The sequence below is a fragment of the Aulostomus chinensis genome, chromosome 14 (genome assembly GCF_037954235.1).
Source record: "Aulostomus chinensis isolate RoL2024-O1b breed Wild chromosome 14, RoL_Achi_v1.0, whole genome shotgun sequence".
Classification (NCBI taxonomy): Eukaryota; Metazoa; Chordata; class Actinopteri; order Syngnathiformes; family Aulostomidae; genus Aulostomus; species Aulostomus chinensis.
This window is the reverse complement of record NC_141333.1, coordinates 2335273-2348346: the sequence shown is the minus strand read 5'-3', so window position 1 is coordinate 2348346 and position 13074 is coordinate 2335273. Positions and strand designations below refer to the sequence as shown.

The window sequence follows — 13074 nt, the reverse complement described above, 5'->3', positions numbered from 1 at the left end:
AGTCGTCCCACGGCACGCATTTTGGTTGAAGGTGTAAACACCCGCCTGCTCCAGAGGTGGGTGTTTACACCTTCAAGCTGACGGAGGTGTGTGAAGGGTGGGAGCCATGAGAAGGGACCCCCAGGTTGGGGCGACCCCCGTGTGAGAGACCCCGGTGATGGGGGGAGCCCCTGTGGGATAGAGGAGGTCTTATTGACCCATAACTGTACATATACATATATATATATATATATATATATATATGTATATATATATATATATATATATATGTATGTATGTATATATATATATATGTATGTATGTATATGTGTATATATATGTATATGTATATATATATAAGTACATGTACAAATACAACATATATAAATGTGTATACACACGTGGGACAAATGAAGAAATAGAAGATTGGTGTGTGTTAATGTACACGTATGTTCAAGATGAAAAATGACCGTGAAAGAATATGTGACAGTTTTTAGAGCCTTTTCATACTTCAGTGGTTATTTTGGTGAAAGGGTCACAAAAGAAGTGCAATCAGTTACGCATTTCTCTCCACAGAAGGGAATATTGTCGCGTAACTTAGGACTTTCAAATCAAAGTACATAGAACTGCCGTTTTGAGAGGCGAACTTGCCCAACACTGCCCGGAGAGCAGAGAGTGGCAGTTGCTCATGCGTAATTGTACTCTTAAAACTTGTTCTTTATCTACTGTCAACCAATAGTAACTCTCAACTCTTAAACTACTAACACTCCAGTTGTATTGTCGTGTACTGCTTGAGCTCTCTGTGAACGAGCTGGAGGAGGAAACGGCGCAGCGACTCCGAACATTCCAAGTGTGTTGGCCATGAAGCGCTGCGGAGGCTCGCTGGCTACAAGTGTTCCCCTCCAACACGAGAGAGCCTCCAAGAAAACGGAATGTATTATTTAGTCTGGAGCTCATTTATTATGCCAAGCGATGTATTGATCCAAGGCTGACTGTCATGGAGGAGGAGGAGGAGGAGGAGGAAGAGGAGATGAAGGTCAAGCAGGAGAGGGAACTGGAAGGGTGAGAGAGAGAGAGAGAGAGAGAGAGAGAGATGAGTAAACCGATTTTTAGATGGAGGGGAGACACTGTAAGGGCCAAGGAGGGGGAGCGTGTGTGTGTGTGTGTTTGTGTGTCTTAGAGTTAGTGAGCACCTCTGGGACTGTTGAACTTGATAGAGTTGAAGTGTAAAGCTGCATACAAAAATTCAGCCGTAAGCCTGCGCAGAGTTGTTGTCTGGCAAAGAAGATTAGGTGAGTGATAGGTTATCTGCTGCCAGACTACAGTAATCATATTAATACTGCATGAGCACCCCACACACACACACACACACACACACACACACACTTTGGTCAGTGTCCAGAGTTGATCTGATCTGATGATGTAGCAGCAGACCTCTGACGTGTTCTCACCCCCTGGAAATACTTCGTTTGGTTGAAGTAACACACCAACACTCCTGGAAATACTTCGTTTGGTTGAAGTAACACACCAACACTCCTGGAAATACTTCGTTTGGTTGAAGTAACACACCAACACTCCTGGAAATTTGATCTCTGTCCAGATCCTTCTCTCCTCTCAGGTGCGTCATGGAGCTCCAGACCACTGCTAACTGATAGCTGACTGCTAGTTAGCGTAGCTGCAATGAATGCTAGCGTTGCTGGTGAACGGTCTCAACAGTGAAATACACTTTTTCAGCAAAGCAGTTTTTGCTGCTTTGATAAAGCTGGAAAAGTACGAGATGTTGTTGTCTGTTCTGTTCTAACCCGGAGCGACGGGGACGGTCGGAGTCCCTGTGTCAGCACTCACTCTGGTAGCCGTGGTTGTACGGTGCATGGCATGACGCGCCCTCCCTTCATTAGTGAACATTCTTTTCCACAAAGTACATACAAGACATGCCTGGCCAGAAATCCTGTTATCCTGAGCTTTGCAGTCTAGATTAAAACAATGAACGTGTGTGTTCCTGTCATTTGAGCAACACAATGATGAGATCATCTTAACAGTTCCATAATTTTGATTTTTGTCATTAGAAATATTTAAAGTAGCCTTAAAAAGTTTAGAGCTGCTCAGCTGGAACACATGAAGGTCCACTGGAGACCTCAGATTTGTTTCTTATTTCTCGTTGAATTTCATCACCGTGCGCTACATCTGATAATCCTTCATAATTTGTGTGTGTGTGTGTGTGTGTTTGTGTGTGTTATCATCTAAATGAGCTCATTAACGTCTAAAAATAAGTCGTCGGTCCAAAATGTCAGTTCTGCCACATTCATACGAACCCACATTTGACACGCCTGACCTCTTGCTCCAGCAGGCCAAGAGATCTCGTCAGACAGTTTACACACGCACGCACACACATGCGCGCGTGCGTGCACACACACTCGTCACATGATCAGCGAGATTATCCCTCTTGACTTCATACTGCATCTCAGCAATCGGTCATGGCTTAACGCCGGGGGAGAGACAGAGGGAGAGGAAGAGCCAGATACAAGGTGATATGTGGCTTGCTATCAGTGCTCCAGCGCTCAGTAAGCCATTATATGGAAATCTTCTGATGAGCGTGTGTGTGTGTGTGTGTGTTTGTGTGTGTGTGTGTGTGTGTAGCTGCAGCTGTATCCTAATTGAGATTTATAACCCGTCGTGTTCGCGAGGGAGAAATTCACTTTCAAACTGGCTCTGTCACAGCTGCTGAGCCTGTCTGACTTCTGTATGCTGCACAACACATTTATTCCCTGGAGGTTCAACCTTAACTCACCCACCACACACACACACACACACACACACACACACACACACACACCACGCTAACCTTCCCCAGTTGACACAAACACAAAAATCGAGACAATTTGGCGACACTCTAATAGACACAACATCCCCGATCAGATGGTTTGACACGTTAAATCTGCCTCACAGATATCGTTCTACTGAGACATAGCTGATCATTTCTACCACTGTTTCATTTATGTTCTGTCTCACACACACACACACACACAAAAACACACATGCGCACACACACTAGAGCTGGGATAATCATCCACGTTCTGAAATCGCACATCCTCCCACGTCAGAATCTTTCTGCTCCCGTGAGCAGAAAACCAGAGCACCCGTCTCCTCTCTTCTCTTCTCACTTACACTGACTGCAGTTGTCATGAATCCTCTGAGTGTGTATTTGCATGTGCGTGTTTGTGTGCGTGCATGTGTGTGTTTATGTATGTATTAATATATTTACTGTACATATGTGTGTGTGTTTGTGTTTATATGTGAGGGTGCCTGGCCTGCAGGCTAAGTTGTGGAGCCTCTACCTCGATGATTTTCTGATGACTGTGTGGGATTCAAAGCTAAATATGTGCGTAGCCGCTTTGATGTACCTGTGCGGGGTGTTTGTTTGTGTGCGACCTCGCCGCCGCTTCTTGAGGGATACATGTGTGTTCACGTGTTGTTAACGTGTGTGTGTCATCCCGACGGAGCCCGTGGATCATGTGTGCTGTGACAAATAGCTGATCTGTCTGGGAATGTGTGGGTGGGATTCTACTTCAAGAGCATGTCGGAGCAATTAGAGTTGGCCTCAACTACAAAGACACACACGTGCACAAGCGCGCGCGCACACACACACACACACACACACACACAGCTGCTGCATCTTTATGAAGTCCTTGTACAGTCAAAGCTCATGTAGCTGGAGTCAAACTACACTTGTTCTGCATGTACAGAGTGAAGAACACAACCTCTCACTCAACGCACGTCAATCATAACTCTTCAGAAGTTACATAATCACTGTACTCAAAGTGATACTTCGTCTGGAAAGTGTATTTTTTGCCTTTCAAGTTCCCACAAATAGGCTCGGAGCTCGCAAAGGTGTTTTTCCCCTCTGACATCACTTCTTTTTTTTTGTGACTCCAGAATGCAGTAAGAGCCGGCCACGCATCTTCAGCTCGGAGCGAACGAGGAGTGATGGCCGACGGCAGCACAGCGGTCCAAAAACACCCGTTTACACGCGAGTTGAAGTTTGTTTTTAGCTCACGTCGGAGGGTTTGTGGGTCGCGTGCGTCGACATGAAGACGACCTGGAGAATTTGTAATTCTCTGGAGAGTTTTGCTGTGGCTTTGTTGCTGGAGCTGCTGCCCGTCGTCAGCCTCCTTCAGCTTCCAGCGTTTTTGTTCAGAGGACATCAGAAATGCGACGTACTGCAGCAACACTGCTCATGGCAGCCATGACACCCTGCTGCTGAGAAGAATCCTCACTATGATTGACCTCTGGTCCTGGTCACCTTGTTAATGTGTGTGTGTGTGTGTGTGTGTGTGTGTGTGTGTGTGTGTGTGTGTGTGTGTGTGCAGGAGAATCACTGCCGGCGTATTAAGATCCTGGGTGACTGTTACTACTGCGTGTCCGGACTGACCCAGCCCAAGGCTGACCACGCCCACTGCTGCGTGGAGATGGGCCTGGACATGATTGACACCATCGCGTGAGTCACACACCGACACTCCTGACTTCTCCGGGTCTCACGGCGCCGGACACGAGCATCACAGTTAGAACTCAAGATGTCCGCGATTCCTTTCAGAGTCCAGGACCAGGACAGAGACTACGTGGTGTTTGATGGGTTTAGTTTTGGGGGTCACGAGACCCTGGCTCCTTTATTTAGGGGTCCTGGGGTGAGGTGAGTTCTGGGCTGGTGGTGATGGTCTGGATCGGGTTCTGGATCAATCGTCTGAAAGACCTAAAAGGAAAAATTCTGACCACATTTTGATGATCCTGTGTTTCCATGCAGCCTCGTGCTGGAGGGCAATGCGGCTGACGTCTGTCCTGTTCCTCCAGATGAGATTGTTGCCATCAACGAATCGAAATAATGCCCAGTTGATGACATCATGACTTGTAGAATGAACCTTTGTCAAGAACGCGTGGGTTCTCCTCAACAATACAAGCAGACGACTTTTTAAAATAACCGTTTCCTGAATGGAGTTCTGATGGATTGATTACTGTCGTGAAGAAGCACACTGGTCAGCAAATAGAGATCTCCAATGATGTCAAAGACTAGATCCACTAGATCTAGACTCTGCCCCCCCCCCCCCCCCAGCTGCTAGCAGGTGGACTTTAATTTCCTTGTGTGAATGCTGGTTTGTCATGTTCTTTTGCTGCTGCGCCGTCTGAGTGGATGGATGCTGCAGGAGGAGCTCTTTATCTGCTAGGACAGGTGTGTTTGTGTGTGTGTGTGTGTGTGTGTGTGTGTGTGTGTGTGTGTGTGTGTGCGTGCGTGCGTGCGTGTGTGTGTGTGTGCGTGCGTGCGTGTGTGTGATATGCCTCCTTTAGCCTGACAGGCAAACCACATTATTCTCTCCCTCTACGTTGTAAACACACAAACAGAAACGCACCCTTTGTCAACCCTCCGCTCCTCCGTCTGTTTCCTCCCTCTGCTCTGTCTGTGACTCCCATGTGAGGGGCTGATTTGTTGGAGAGGCTTTGGAAAGAGTCCGGCGTCATCTCCTGGACGTGAAGGTGGTTTTCACACAAGCATAAATAAACCTCGTGAGTTAAGAGTCCAGACATGCAGCTTCCCTGCACATGAAGCACATTAGAATCCCCAGTAAAAACACATCAGTACAGTTTGACAACAGATTGAAAGATTGGAAGGCCGAAACTGAAAGTGACTTCAGCCCAGATTTAGAAACTGAACAGAAAGAGATCCACGGGACGGAGCTGCTGAGTGCCAGCGAATGAAAGTCCAGTTCAAATCCACTGAGGTAGCACCAATAGACATGAGGTCAGGTGGGGACACTCGCGCTTCCTGCCGCTGGTCAAATCCAAACTCCATTCAGAAAACAAGCGCTTTACAACGTATTTGCTTACCGTTTTGCGCTAAGATGTGACAAAGCTTGAATTCATACTTCGTGCAAAACAGCGTTGTGTTGTTGCTGCTTCGGCGTTACGTTGATCTGTTTATTTGAGTTACGTCCCAGCAGAGGTGTCAGTTCTTCAGCTGCTGCTCCTGCAGACAGCTGCCAACCCACCAGGCGGCAGCTCCTCGCACCGCCTCTCCCGCTGCTTCATCATTTTAACAGCCTCAGAATCATGTTACCGACCCAGAAATGGCGGCATTTAATTTTCCAACAGGACTCCTACCAGTGCAGAGCTGCAGTCGTGTGATTTTGAAGATGACACAACAAACACAAGCGGTCTATCTAGGAGGCGCAGCAGACGTGATGCTTTTACCTGAGTTATATAATCATCTCTCACGCGTGGAACTCCTCGGTGCCTCTTGCAGCTGTCCATCGCTCAGGCTTGCAAAGACTTCATTTTCACAAAAGGAACAGAACAGATGGAAGTTACAAGTCGCTAGAACTGCTTCCTATCAGTAAGACGACAAGACAAAAGTTAACTATTGTTTTATTTAAAATAAAACTGCATATAAAGTAGTTCAAGGAGTTGGTTCTTCATTTTGTTTAATGATTGCAGCACAGTTGCTTTTAAGACCTCTGACTTCTTCTTCTTCTTCTTCTTCTTCTTCTTCCTCCTCTTCTTTGGTGTTCAGACACGTTGTGGCTGCATCTTCTTCTCTCGCTACCATTTTAAACTAACGTACCAACACCCGCTCGCTACATGGAGGACCCCCCACCCCTGAATGCTTCTCCCGTGTCGTTCCTGTGCAGGTCCGTTGTGGAGGCGACGGAGGTAGACTTGAATATGCGTGTGGGCCTGCATACAGGACGGGTGCTGTGCGGCGTGCTGGGCCTGAGGAAATGGCAGTATGATGTCTGGTCAAACGATGTCACACTGGCAAATGTGATGGAGGCCGGAGGGCTGCCTGGGTCAGTACTGGCTGTGACCACCACCGAGACAAGACACACACGCACACACACACACACACACGGATGCAGCAAACACATTGTCCAGGAGATGCATTCTATACTGTATATATAAATATACTGTGTACATATATACATATATATATACATATGTATATATATATATGTATATATATACATATATATATACATATATATATATACATATGTATATATATACATATGTATATATATACATATATATATATATACATATGTATATATATATATATATACACACACATACTGTGTGTATATATATATATATACACACACATACTGTGTGTATATATATATATATACACACACATACTGTGTGTATATATATATATATATATATATATACACACACATACTGTGTATATATATATGTATATATATATGTATATATATACATATGTATATATATATACATATGTATATATATACATATGTATATATATACATATGTGTATATATATACATATGTATATATATATACATATGTATATATATATATATACACACACACATACTGTGTATATATATATATACATATGTATATATATATATATATACACACACATACTGTGTGTGTATATATACACACACATACTGTGTATATATATATATATATATACACACAGTATGTGTGTATATGTGTATATATATATAATATACTGTATATATATATGTGTGTACATATACACACAGTATATTTATATATATAAATATACTGTGTGTATATATACTGTATGTATACACACATACATACATACATACACACACATATGTGATATATATATATATAAACATATATATATATATATGTTTATATATAAATCTTATAAACGTTTTGTGTGTTTGTGGAGGGAGCTAACGTTCATGCTAACATTCGGGTTGGTGTACAAAAACACCTGTCAATCACTGCAGTAGTTTTTGTGTATTCTTCTTGAAAGTGTAGCAGACAAACACACAATCTGGGTTTTTTTCAGAGTTGATTGAATTTTGCCCTGTTTACCGGGATTAAAATACACAATTTACTGCCCAAATGCAGTAATACGGGTTTTAATATTCGTATTACAACGATACGGCACAGAGAAGCTACAGCAGGCCGGACAGGACAAAACTTATTAGCAATGGTTTGTTTGGGTTTTTTGTACTTTTCTGATGAAGAGCGAGAAGATTCAAGAGTCTTTCTCCCTCTAAACATTCACCTTATCTCAGATGTGGGCCTGAGAGGTCTCGAGCAGCTGCAAGTAAAGCTGAAACAATGTTATTGCCTTCAAGAAAACCCGTGTACTGTAACAAGCTGATTAGCATTTAAAGAAGCAGTGAAATGAGGTCACTGCTTTGGCTCGATTGTGTCTTGTTTCAAGTGAAGTAATAAGATTTTAAGACTCGTTACCAGATTAAATGAGGATGAAAATTTCTTCGCTGTGGAGAGTTTTGAGGCTATTAGACTGATAAAATTAATGAGGGATAATGATTGGAGACCTCGCCGCCTGACTTTTATCACTAACTGCTCCCCGTCCCCTGCTTTGCTTGTGTTCTCAGCAAGGTGCACATCACCAGGACCACCCTGGAGTGTCTGAACGGCGACTACGAGGTGGAACCGGGCTTCGGCCACGAGAGGCACGCCTTCCTGCAGAAGCACCACATCGAGACGTTCTTCATCGTGCCGTCGCACAGACGCAAAGTACAGCAGACTGGTTTCTCCCCCCCCCCCCCCCCCCCCCCCACATTCTCTCTCGTAGCGCCGGAGAGGTGACACATCTGTCGGTGCTGTAATAGTTAATCCTCTGATGTGGAAAGGGAGGCAGCAGCGTGTTAATCTGGCACACACATGGCTAGTATCACTATCTCACACCAACATTACATGTGCACCAGAGCTGAGTGTGTGTCTGCTCATCGCGTTTCAAATCCCCCACTCACACAAACAGGTTTTCTGCCATTGCACACTCATGTTTTACTGTAAAAATCCCAGGCATGAGAGCAAAGACGCACTCCGAATATTCGAGCTAGCATATTTTAGCATCTCCCTCCACATAATCCAGCTTCTGTTGTGAAAGGAGCTGTTTTTAGTTTTCCGCTAAAGACGGTAAAAGGGGGTCGAGACAAAAAACTGGAGGGAAACTTTCATTTAACATTTATGCATTGGAGGGAAGAATTCCCAACATCCTGCTTGTTAGTTTCACCTTTAAAGAGAGAGCTCACCCAAAAATGAAGACGGCGCCGTTGGAAAGATGCAGCTGATGGTTCCATGTGTGATGGAGGAGGCGCGTGGGGAGCTTGGGACAGTGAATTGGCGCTCTACAACCAGGGAGAAACACATTTTTTTTAAAAATCTGATAAGAATAAGACTTGCAGGTGTTTCACTGAATCACCTGTGACAGCGTGGTAAAGAACACCAGCAAGCTCTCGTGGTTCGTAAAACGATTGTGTTTAGGTTTCAAAAGTTCCTCAAAAAGACGGCTGAATGAGTTTTTGTAAGAGCGGCGTCGGACGACCGATCCCTGCCTGGGTGTTAGCCACAATGCTAGCAGGGGTGTTGCTCGGAAGAAAGGCTCCTCTTTAATGATGACAACTTTTGTTTCGTTTTTACGTGATCCCTTTCTTTGGTTCTGCATGATGCCGTGATGTGAACGTTCCACTGAGGGAACAGAGAGCTGAGGAACCTCTGTGTAAAGAACTATGATATTTAGTGGCAACAAGATAGAGCTTGTAACTTCGATGTCGTTTTTTAAAAACCACAAGATTTCATTTGTTTCCACAAAATGATCAAACTTGAGGGAACCAGTTATATTTCATGGCTTCTCTGTGACTGCAGAGCCAATGTTAGCTGCATGCTATCTGTACATTAGCTGAGTTCAGAATCACCTGCTAAGATACTGAGCTACGCTCTCAGACATTATCAACAGCATTGGCAACTTTTTACACAACTATTGACCAGAATGACTGAGTCGACCCCCTGAAAAAAGAAAAATAGCGACCTTTCACCTGCCTTGACTTGTGTTTTTCCCTCCTGTTCCAGATCTTTCCGGGTCTGATTCTGTCGGACATCAAACCAGCCAAGAGGATGAAGTTCAAGACGGTTTGCTACCTGCTGGTGCAGCTGATGCACTGCAGGAAGATGTTCAAGGCTGAGATCCCCTTCTCCAACGTCATGACCTGCGAGGACGACGACAAGGTGTGTGACATCTGCGCTGCTGATGTTTGGTTTGTGCCGGTTTAGCTCGTGAAAATGAACATTTCTTGGTTGCAGAGTTGGTAGGGAGAAAAAAATCCTTTTAATGGGTTTGTGTGTCCATTTGTGACGGAGTAAAATCCTGCTCGGATTCCTAATCTGCCTCACGCATGCACGCACGCACACACTCACCCACACACACATTAAAACTCTCTAATCTGGATTTCTAGATGTCATTATATTCCAGTATGCCTGCACTTCCACAGCTTGTTGAAGAGTAAGCCAGTGGAATAGATACGATGGCAAAGCCTTGGATGTAAATCACTCTCATCTTTGTGACCGTGTGCGTTCAAGCCGTTTTGTGCGCACGTGTGCAGATTGCATGTGTGCATTAACGTCTCGATACGTTTGCGTGAATATTGGCTCCTCAGCTGCAGCGGGTGGGTCTCAGCCTGAGTTTTGGCCGTCCGAGTCTTTGTCAGTCTGTGGGGTTTCGTGTCATCACAGCTGTCAGAAATAGCCTGCTAGCTGTAATCCACCCAACCGCGCGCGCGGCCAGGCATTAGTACTTCATGATTCTGATGAGGTTGCATTATGACTGCTGGTAATCACCCGCAGCCTGGTATCATCTCCCCTAATAGCATTAGCCACATTGTTACATGATTATCCAAGTAGCCAGAATCCCAGTATTGTGCCACAGGAATTTCATAATGGAATTATGACACTGCGTTTTGTTTTGGCTGAAAAATATTTCGTCATGTTGTCGATGGCAAAGACCAAGAGGAGGTCAAGAGTGCAGACGACTGAGGTCATTCTTTTGTCAACGGAAACAGGTGGCAGGTGGCGAGTTGCTAATTCAGTAAAAAAACTGGAAAAAAGGGCCTGCTAGAAGGTCGCGGGGGGACATGTGTTTGTAGTCCAACAGGAAGTGGTCATCTCATGGTTCCCCCACCAACGGGAAGTGGTCATCTCATGGTTCCCCCACCAACGGGAAGTGGTCATCTCCTGGTTCCTCCCCCAGCGGCCAATAGGATCGCTCCATGTGATTGTGGTGATTGAATCAGTAAATCAGCTCTGGTGAACAAAAGTTGATGATCTTCCAGGTTCAGTTCATCAAGATCATCTTCACTAATGAACCCTCTGATGATGCTGGAAGCCTGGATGCTACGGTTAGCAGTGCTAAGCTAACATTAGCCTAAGGAGGAACTACACCAGGGTCACATGACTTCAAGGTCACCACCACTAAGCTTCAGGCTTCTTGTGTTTTCCCTCTGATGACCTTTAATGACCACCATGACCTCTGTAGGCTCCTCCAGACTCTAGTTAGCAACCCAGGTTTTTAAGACTCCACCACTCCAACATCCACCAGTCTGGTGTTTACTGGTGGATCTGATGTAGAACTGAACCTCCACCATCCACTGGTCTGGTGTTTACTGGTGGATCTGATGTAGAACTGAACCTCCACCATCCACTGGTCTGGTGTTTACTGGTGGATCTGATGTAGAACTGAACCTCCACCATCCACCGGTCTGGTGTTTACTGGTGGATCTGATGTAGACCTGAACCTCCACCATCCACCGGTCTGGTGTTTACTGGTGGATCTGATGTAGAACTGAACCTCCACCATCTACCGGTCTGGTGTTTACTGGTGGATCTGATGTAGAACTGAACCTCCACCATCCACCGGTCTGGTGTTTACTGGTGGATCTGATGTAGAACTGAACCTCCACCATCCACCGGTCTGGTGTTTACTGGTGGATCTGATGTAGACCTGAACCTCCACCATCCACCGGTCTGGTGTTTACTGGTGGATCTGATGTAGACCTGAACCTCCACCATCCACCGGTCTGGTGTTTACTGGTGGATCTGATGTAGAACTGAACCTCCACCATCTACCGGTCTGGTGTTTACTGGTGGATCTGATGTAGACCTGAACCTCCACCATCCACCGGTCTGGTGTTTACTGGTGGATCTGATGTAGAACTGAACCTCCACCCTCCACCGGTCTGGTGTTTACTGGTGGATCTGATGTAGACCTGAACCTCCACCATCCACCGGTCTGGTGTTTACTGGTGGATCTGATGTAGAACTGAACCTCCACCATCCACCGGTCTGGTGTTTACTGGTGGATCTGATGTAGACCTGAACCTCCACCATCCACCGGTCTGGTGTTTACTGGTGGATCTGATGTAGACCTGAACCTCCACCATTCACCGGTCTGGTGTTTACTGGTGGATCTGATGTAGAACTGAACCTCCACCATCCACCGGTCTGGTGTTTACTGGTGGATCTGATGTAGAACTGAACCTCCACCATCCACCGGTCTGGTGTTTACTGGTGGATCTGATGTAGAACTGAACCTCCACCATCCACCGGTCTGGTGTTTACTGGTGGATCTGATGTAGAACTGAACCTCCACCATCCACCGGTCTGGTGTTTACTGGTGGATCTGATGTAGAACTCCGGCAGGTTTTGGGCTGAAAAGCCAGATATTTCTAGCTGGACGCTCATGGAGCCTCACTGCTAATGACAACATCACTGTACAAAATATTGTCTTGTTGTCTTTTTGCTTTAATCAAAATATTTGTGGATTATTGACAATGCTGTCAGATATGGAGGATGCAAATTAAGTTCAGGCAGTGTGTTGGACACAAACTGACATTTTGGACAGTTGTTAGCACTCTGTCGCCTGTAGCTTGAAGCTAAAATGATGACCTTAGCCTTTTTCTGAGTTCTGGAGTCAGTGTGACGTCATGCAGGGAGGAAGAACGTCTTGAAAGGAACAAACTACATTGTTGGGTTAAAGTATCACTGGAAGGTGTTTCTTTTTGAGCCACTCGGGATCTTTTCCATGAGTGCTCATCCGTCTGTAGATTAGCTTAGCTTATCATTAGCTGAGAGGAGTCTTAAAGTGTCAGGCAGGCTGATGTCATTCAGTTCCTCTGTTGAATAAATAAAGACTCAGTCCAGGTGTCTGAGTCCAAGACGCTTTTATTACAGGCGGCGAGGGGAGCAGCACGACAGATAACGGCCTCAGAGAACAAATGGGCTTTCCAAAAC

At 45.3% G+C, this 13074-nt stretch overlaps 1 protein-coding gene and 1 long non-coding RNA gene across 2 annotated transcripts in view; one reads left to right on the top strand and one right to left on the bottom strand.

Moving 5' to 3' along the window:
• LOC147249418 (adenylate cyclase type 1-like) overlaps positions 1-13074 on the top strand; it is a 36667-nt gene that overhangs the window by 8263 nt on the left and 15330 nt on the right. The window contains exons 5-8 of the mRNA XM_086223393.1: positions 4347-4474; positions 6654-6812; positions 8385-8526; positions 9862-10017. Of these exons, the coding sequence (XP_086079519.1) occupies positions 4347-4474; positions 6654-6812; positions 8385-8526; positions 9862-10017 (585 nt within the window). The remainder of the gene's footprint in view (positions 1-4346; positions 4475-6653; positions 6813-8384; positions 8527-9861; positions 10018-13074) is intronic.
• Positions 6481-10160, bottom strand: LOC147249419 (uncharacterized). The gene is made up of 3 exons (XR_015119152.1): positions 9832-10160; positions 9045-9140; positions 6481-6823 (listed from the first exon to the last, which is right to left on the bottom strand). It is a non-coding gene; the product is annotated as an uncharacterized LOC147249419 (long non-coding RNA).